Source organism: Ipomoea triloba, chromosome 3 (assembly GCF_003576645.1).
Source record: "Ipomoea triloba cultivar NCNSP0323 chromosome 3, ASM357664v1".
Taxonomy (NCBI): Eukaryota; Viridiplantae; Streptophyta; class Magnoliopsida; order Solanales; family Convolvulaceae; genus Ipomoea; species Ipomoea triloba.
This window is the reverse complement of record NC_044918.1, coordinates 8,158,613-8,167,288: the sequence shown is the minus strand read 5'-3', so window position 1 is coordinate 8,167,288 and position 8,676 is coordinate 8,158,613. Positions and strand designations below refer to the sequence as shown.

Below are 8,676 nucleotides of genomic sequence, written 5' to 3'. Positions count from 1 at the left end.
GACAGACCCTTGCTTTGCCGGCTAAGACATTTTTGTGGGTATTCAATATAGGTTTTCAAAAGACTTATTCACCACAATAGTAATAAACACGAGATCAACTCAAGGAAGAGATGTAAGATCACAATAAGGCTCAACTCAACCCATACTCAAAGACAACATAACAAAGTACAACCTCAACACTTTAGTAAGGAGTTTCACGAGCACAAGCTCTACCAAGGCCATTTGGAGATACAAACACAAGCAAAGGAGATGAACAGTCCACATCATACTAACTCATTGCATAAGCCACTTAATAGCATAGTAAGGGATAATCAAGATAGTCATATTCACCAAGTACAAATGTGGAACCAATATAGAGGGCTTTTATACAATCTCAATACCATATCACGGATAATCAAATGTCAATCAATCATTACCATCAATACCACACAATACCAATGGAAACAGGCATAGAACTTTAAGTATATACACCCCTTATTGGGATTCCAAGACCAATAGGTTAGTTCTATCTCTTACACCCAAGATGCATTTCTACCAGGTGTCCAAAACAAACAAAGGCAATCCAGAGCTTTCCACACAACCGGATCAGTTCACAATAGTTGATCGAGGCTTTACACACCATCGACATGTCCAGAGCTTCCCACACAATCGAACCCATTGCAAACTGAGCCAAAGACCCGCCAACCTCAACCAATACCACATTGTCACAAATAAGCCCCCACATAGTCCACAACCAACAGAATAATCTCAAGAAAAGATTAAATCAACGAGGTACATAACTCTCAATTCAAGAATACACACACACACGCGCACACACACACACACACACACACACACACACACACACACACACACATATATATATAGGATTTCCAAGAGAATACATATACAAAGTAGAACAAATATAGTAACTCAATACTCAAATCATGATCAAGAATTCCAAGAGAATCATGCCAGGTTCAAGGAATTTATACAAGAACGTCACGGGGTAACAAATACTCAATAGAACATGAATATCAATAGAAAGACATAGGTTTCCAATACTCACAAGTCATAGAGATTATCAATGAATAGGATTCAAGAACGAGTAATACTCAATCAGTAAAGATAAGGGACTCTCAAGTCATCATAGCAAAGTATACTAAAACAACAATTGAGTTTAAGCATACTGGAAGGAGTGCACTGGAATAGTAACAGCACTAAACCAGCGGAACCAAGTGGTAGGGCTAGTGGGCCCACCGACAAGTATCGAACGAACAATTAAAGGAGATGGCGGAAGTGAGGCTTCCGCCACCTAATACCGGCGAAGGCCTTACGTGGTTGGCTCACGGGCATGCTAGCCCCGTGGGTTAGTTCCGTTAGGTCAAAATCAATGGCGAGAAAGTGTGTTTCCCAAAATGATACTCATTAAGCAAAACAGACTTCAATACACATATTTTTCATAATAGAATACACCCACAACAACATGACATCAAGAGTAGAAGAAATGGCACTTCAATAATACAAGAAAACCTCAACATGTCTTATTGTAAAATTTAATTGCAGATGAACAACAATTGCCAATTAGGACAAATGAAAAGAACTGATTTTGATCAGAACAATGAAGACATAAGAAATGTGGCTCGATTTATGTTTCATGGTACTTATGTCTTCATTGTTCTCATCAAAATCAGTTCTTTTCATTTCCCCCAATTGGCAATTGTTGTCCATCTACAATTAAATTCTACAATAAGAGATTAATGAAAATTATTATTATGAACATTAAATAATATTTAAAAATAAAGAAATTTAAATGAAACTATAAATATAATAATTTAGAAAGTCTATTCAATTCTTAATTATACTAATTTAATGTTAATTAAGAGAGATTTAAACAAAACTAATGTTAATTTAAGAGATTTAAACTCATTATATATATTGTACGTGTGATTAACATATATAAATTGTTTCGGAACATGCAATTAATGATGTATCTAATAATTTAAAAAGTTTAGGAAATTAGATATATAATAATTAAGTAATAAATATGTTTAGGAAAGTAGATATATTTTGTTAATTAGAAATAAAAGAGTTTCCTAATAAAATACAAGTTTTAAATATTTTGCAAAAAAAGGACTTGGTCAATATTGATTTTGTTTTTTAATAATGTGGCATCTTCTTCTTCACCGCCGGTGTATAGCATCTATACATCGGCGGTGCATCAAATATTAATCTGTTTGTTTTTACTCGTTTTTTATATACATTTTAAAAGAATTAAAATAGGTATGAAATTGAAACTTTCTTATAAATATACTAAACTTGTCATTAGAAGTATTCGCGACTATGGAATATAAAAAAAGAGAAAGGATTAGATTAAAGGCTTGAAGAGTATAATTTTTTGTTTCCGAGGAGTTATTAGATATCGCTTTGATTATCTATGAATTCTCTAGAGAAATTGAAATGGTTATTATATGTACAAGAAATAGAAAAAAAAATATGGTGAGAGATGAATTGAATATTAATATATATTAAAAAATTATACTCCGTATATATTAAATTATACTAACTCTAATATGGGCATATGACACTCAAGTCAAGGTCTTACTCTACAAAATAGATATTTGACTCAACTTAAACACCGCCCCGCAATATTTTATGGAGTCAATATGAATTCGTATCATTTTGTTGTTGAATTAAAACAAACTAATATGGTTTTCGGATGGTGCCTTCCTTTCAGATATATGTTATCATTCAATTGACTCAATGTATTCAAATTTATTATCGATATATCTAATACAGGAGCGAAAAGTTAACAAAGGGGTGGTGGCGCAGTTGGCTAGCGCGTAGGTCTCATAGCAAAGAGTAATCCTGAGGTCGAGAGTTCGAGCCTCTCTCACCCCACATTTTTTACTATTCCACAGGCCTCCCAGCGAATCTTGCTTTCTGTTAAATTTTAACCCCACCATGTTCTGAGAACAGTAATAATTCTCTATTGTCCAAGAAAACAAAGATTGACTAGCTTTTGCAAGTTTATAGAATCTTTTATGCAAATAAGTTGTAAGAAATATTTACAATTATATTCTCCCTTATTAAATTTCAAAGACAGATCATGGCTCTTCAGATTTCAGTTTCGAGCTTATAGCTTTTTAATTTTCAGCTTTCAACTATCTTTTCAGCTAGGTTTACCAAACATAGCCCATGTATAATTTGTCTTTTGTTTTTACTCATTTTTTAAAAATGTGTTTAAAGAAAATATGTATCAAATTGTATTTTTAAAAATATATACTCCGTATATAGTAAAACTTATCATTGAAAATTTACATGATGGATCGAATATTTTTTTTTTTTAAAGGAAAGGATTAAGTTAAAGGCTCGTAGGAGCTTAACTTTCAGTTTCCGAGAAGTTATTGGATATCCCTTTGACTATTTCTGAGTTCTCCAGAGAAATCGAGTACATGTATAATTTGGTAAGAGGTGTATAAATATTAATAAGTATTTAAAACAATTTTCGAGAAGCTATTGGATATCCCTTTAACTATCTATGAGTTCTCCAGAGAAATCGAGTACATGTATAATTTGGTAAGAGGTGTATAAATATTAATAAGTATTTAAAATAGTTTCTGAGAAGTTATTGGATATCCCTTTGACTATCTATAAGTTCTCTAGAGAAATCGAGTACATGTATAATTTTGTAAGAGGTGTATAAATACTAAGAAGTATTTAAAAATTACATATATTAAATGATATTAGTTTTAATATGACACTCATGTTAAAACGTTACTCCTAAGTCCTAACAACTAATTTAATAATAAATATTTAACCTCAACTTAAATATCACCTCATAAGTCACAATCCCTCATAGAATCCATATAGATTCGTATCATTTGTTAGTATCCATTTAACTCAATCTATGTTCAAATTCTGTTGTCCAAGTAAACAAAGATTAGCCTATTATGCATTCTCTTAGACAGTGCTGCAAAAATCGCGCCTAGGCGGCGCCTGGCCGCGTCGAGGAAGGCCGAAATCGGCCTCCTCCGCGGCCGGACGCCTAGGCCACTGGCCAGCTTTTTTTTTTTTTTTTTTTTTTTCTTTATTTAAATCTTAAATATTTAAATTACTAATGTTATAATGTATTAACTAATACTCTAATAGTATAAGTAATAACTAATAAGTAACAACTTAATAAAATAATAAGTAATAACTAAATTAAACTAATACGTAATGCATTAATAATTAATAAATAATAACTAATAACTTCATAAGTATTAACTATTTAACTATTAAAGTATAAAGACTTACAATATTAAACACTTTACAATTATTAACACTTAAAATATTTTTTTTAAAATTAAAAAAATAAATAAATAAAAATAAAAAATAAAAAACTAGCACCCCAGCCGCTTAGCGATTTTTGCAACCTTGCTCTTAGATAAAACATAAAACCAACCAAAACTAAATTAATAATTTTGGTTTAGTTGAGCATATGGCCAGTTTTGATTTCCATCCATTTTAAGTGGAAAATTATAAATCAGAAATCCAATTTGTAGATATTTTTAGTTTCACGTCCAAACATCAGTGGAAAAAAAAAAAAAAAAAAAAAAAAGTCTCTTTTGAGAAATCAAAAGTTGACTTCGCTATATAGCCGTCTTGTTGGAAATATATCATTAAATCCTCTTGGATCGTTATCACTATTGATCCCTGTTTCAACACCTTGAACCATTAAGACTTACTATTGCAGATCGAATTGAAAGAAAGTCGTGAAGTATTTGATGGAAGCTAATAGTAGAGATGTTGATCATCCAGACGCCATTGAAATGTTTGGAGCTCAGGCTCATATCTACAAGCACGCCTTCAACTACGCAAATTCCATGGTCCTCGCCGCTGCAATTCAGCTAAATATCCCAGACATAATCCACCGCCATGGAAAACCAATCACCATTCCAGAGCTTGTTTCTGCGCTCAAACTCCCGCCTCAAAGATCAAACGCCGTTTATCGCATCATGCGCCTCTTAACTCACAATGGCTTCTTTGATTCAACAAAGCTCAATGAAGAAGAAGATGGGTATGCTCTCACAGCTTCTTCAAAGTTGCTCCTCAAAACCCAAATCCCAAACCTATCCCCTTTCGCCCGGCTCATGGTTGACCCGGTCATGGTGGCGCCGTGGCAGGTTTTGGGGGACTGGTTTTCAAGAAATGACGAGTCCGAGTCCACTCCCTTCGAGGCCGCCCACGGTGCTCCTATGTGGGAGTTTTGCGACAAGGATTCCAGGTTTAACAACGCTTTCAATCAGGCAATGGCCAGCGATTCCCAGATGATGAGCTTAGTCGTCAAAGATTGCGGGCAAGTGTTTGAAGGGGTGACAACGTTGGTAGACGTTGGAGGCGGCACCGGAACCACTGCTAAGTTCATCTTGGAGGCGTTTCCGAGGTTGAAATGCACGGTGTTTGATCTCCCTCACGTTGTTGCACACCAACCCCAGTCCGAAAACCTGCGATTCCTCGGAGGGAACATGTTTCACTCCATTCCTTCTGCTGATGCCATCATGTTCAAGGTACGTACGGAATTAATTTGAGTACTACTTACTCTGGTACAATGTAGTATCTGTTCATAACTATTTTCTCAGCCTACTGAACCACAAAGAGTCAACAGTTGCCTTCACCAAGGCTCAAACTCACTCATGCATGTGAGAGTGTAAACCGGGACACTGGGTGCCACTAGGCCACAAGGTCTTGGCGAATTAATTTCTTTCATCATACTTAGTAATTCAATCATATCCTTTTTTGCTCTATTGGGCAAGGCGTAGTTCTAATTCTGTTGGGCAGCGCCAATAAAAGGCTATATCTAGTACCTGGTGGTTGGGGATTGTTGGGCTAGGCCATAAAGTTCTAAGGGCCAAGTTCAGTAGACAGCCTGTCTCGAACAATGTAACAACGGTCTATAAGTAAAAAAATAAATTGTACCTTCGCTATTAGCTATAGCTTTTAGTGTGAGTGGTAAATGGTTGATCCTAAGAAATTGAAATGCTAAAATTTGGCAATTTGATATATATTATAATTAAGCATGTTATGCATAACTGGAATGACGAGAGGTGCGTGAAGATACTGAAGAAATGCAGAGAAGCTATCTCAAATGAGAAAGATGGAGTAAAGGGGAAGGTGATCATCATTGACATGGTTTTGGGTGCAGAGAAAGAAAATGAAGCAGATGCAACTGAAGTGAAGCTCATGTTTGATGTTCTGATGATGGTTTTTCTTACTGGGAAGGAACGAACTGAGAAGGAATGGGAAAGGCTGTTTATTGAGTCTGGGTTCACTCACTATAAGATAACTCCAGTTTTTGGCCTCAGGTCCCTCATTGAGGTGTTTCCTTAATTAGTACCCACTACTTTTTCATGTTTCCTATCCTACCTAATTCTTGCTCTCTTATGAATCTCAGCTCTTTTGTTTTGTTTATTGCTGGCTCCTGTATGTTAAGAATAATCTAATTAAGCATATGTACTAAGGAAAACCAAACCAGTCTTGAAAGTTTATCGTTCCAACATATACATATCTTCAACTGGTTGGTTAATTATTCTGTAACCAAATTTTGTTTCTCCTGTATTTAATTTGCAGATAGATCGATGTGTGTGTATACATGCTTAATCTTTCTAGCCAATTCATCCCTTAGCATCAATATGCGAATGATATATAGAATCTGTTTTAATTTGTTTCTGATAGCAGGAAAGAGACCTAGATTTTTTAACTCATAATTTTTAAACAAAAACAAAATTGTAATAATGTACAATAAGTTCTTCATGCTATAAACAATACAAAATTATATATATATATTGTTGGTAAATTTGGATAAGAGGTGTAGGGAAGTGAGGAAATGAGATCTTCAGACGTGTGATCACTTTCCTATAAGTTTTAAATCTTTCTCTATCAAAAGCAACGAGGTTTCAAGATTTAATCTTATGAGATACAAGAAAATGAAACAAAGTTCTTAAGTTGCTTTTAAATAAGAACCTGGAGAGTTGATGAACTTTGATATTGTAATTGCATGTCACTTTCACATGACTCTCCAACTATTTATAGATGTAAAATCCAACACTTGGAGGGATTACGTGGAAGTTTATGGCAGTTTGAAACTCCAACTTACACAAGATATATCTTAAATAATATATCTGTCATATGGAAAATATAATTACATGAACTATGTATAATTTATACATTTTTCATAAGTTATGTACCTTCATAGGTTCATACACTGCATGCGAAAATATAATAAAGTTATATATTATAATATAAATTAATATTCCAATGCATGTAAAGTTCAGTTCCCATGCAAAAGGAAATTAATATATACATTATATATGTTTTCAAAAAAAAAATATACATTATATATACACGCATGCATGATGATGCTGAATCCTTCAATTGCAACAATTTTAACGAGGCAATGAACTCATGAAATTAGCCAATTCATGAACTCGGCCATGAATTCGGCCAATTCACGAAACATCCGACCAAACAACAATTCGGCCAATTGACATTTTAAGGACTCGGCCATGTCAACAAGAATTCGGACATTGCTTAGCTTCAATAATTCGGCCTTGCATTTTTAATGACTCGGCCACACGAATTGTACAACAAATCATGAATTCGGCCTTCACGGATTCGGCTAATTCATGAATTCAGCCAATTCAATATATTTCCCAATTAACTTTCTACCAAACTAAAATAATATTCATAACTCCACAACTCCAAATATTATTTAAGCTTTCATGGTATTCCATCTGAAATATTAATCACCATTACTATATAAGTGTCCAACATATATATATATATATATATATATATATATATATATATATATATATATATATATATATATATATATATATCCCCTTGTTAAAGCAGCTTCACAGTTTGAGTTGTGAGAGGCCTAACTCACACCAAGAGTCGTTTGGAAGAAGACAACAAATTTGAGTGCTCATATTTTACAGTACACTGTGTGTCTGCTAATGTTAGTTCTTTGATTTCCAAGGCAGTAGGAAAAAGATAGAGCTGTCTCTATTGACTATTGTTGTTGTTATGAAAAATATAATTTTTCTTTTTTTGCAGTTTATTATATATATATATATAATTTTATTATCACTTGAAATTTTCTTTTTCTTTGGCAAGTACATGTGCAACTGGATTTCCATCTCTTCGAATGTAACGGACCTCATATAACCAATTAATGAAGAGATAAGGCAATGACACTCGGTGCGCAATAAAGCCCGCATGGGAGAGCTCGTTAGAGTAATGCAAGACGCTGAAATAAAGTTAAAATAGTTCGACTCGACCTTGGCATGAATTAGGCCATGTTGTTTGATCCATCCGAGGGCCTCTCGAACCGCGAATGCCTCCGACATCAAAGGATCAAGAATACACTGGAGGGGGCCTTTCTTCACCATTGACACTATAGCGTGCTTTCTCTCATATATATATATATATATATAATTATATATATAGAGGGATGTCCATTCTACTAGTATTTGATTTGTTACTTACCTGTATTCTTCCTCAATGAATAGTAAAATACCTGCATGATTTGAGTAATGAGTGCAAAAATTTTTATTATTATTATTATACTTTAAATAGTTATGGAGAGGGTTGCGGGCCTGTGCTTTTATTCATATGCATACATACGTACCCCCCCCCCCCCCCCCCCCC

At 34.1% G+C, this 8,676-nt stretch overlaps 1 protein-coding gene and 1 non-coding gene across 2 annotated transcripts; both read left to right on the top strand.

The window, feature by feature from the left end:
• The first annotated feature begins 2,796 nt into the window (after positions 1 to 2,796).
• TRNAM-CAU lies at positions 2,797 to 2,880 on the top strand. Its single transcript is given in 2 exon segments — positions 2,797 to 2,834; positions 2,845 to 2,880. It is a non-coding gene; the product is annotated as a tRNA-Met (tRNA).
• A 1,808-nt stretch (positions 2,881 to 4,688) lies between these two features.
• LOC116012475 (trans-resveratrol di-O-methyltransferase-like) lies at positions 4,689 to 6,682 on the top strand. The gene is made up of 2 exons (XM_031252015.1): positions 4,689 to 5,531; positions 6,040 to 6,682. The coding sequence occupies exons 1-2, from the start codon at positions 4,749 to 4,751 to the stop codon at positions 6,349 to 6,351; spliced, it is 1,095 nt and encodes a 364-aa protein (XP_031107875.1). The 5' UTR covers positions 4,689 to 4,748; the 3' UTR covers positions 6,352 to 6,682.
• The last annotated feature ends 1,994 nt before the right edge of the window (positions 6,683 to 8,676 follow it).

Coding starts and splice junctions, on each gene's coding strand:
- LOC116012475 (XM_031252015.1), top strand. CDS start 4,749: ATGGAAGCTAATAGTAGAGATGTTGATCATCCAGACGCCATTGAAATG. Junction 5,532..6,039: donor CTGATGCCATCATGTTCAAG/GTACGTACGGAA, acceptor ATTATAATTAAG/CATGTTATGCATAACTGGAA.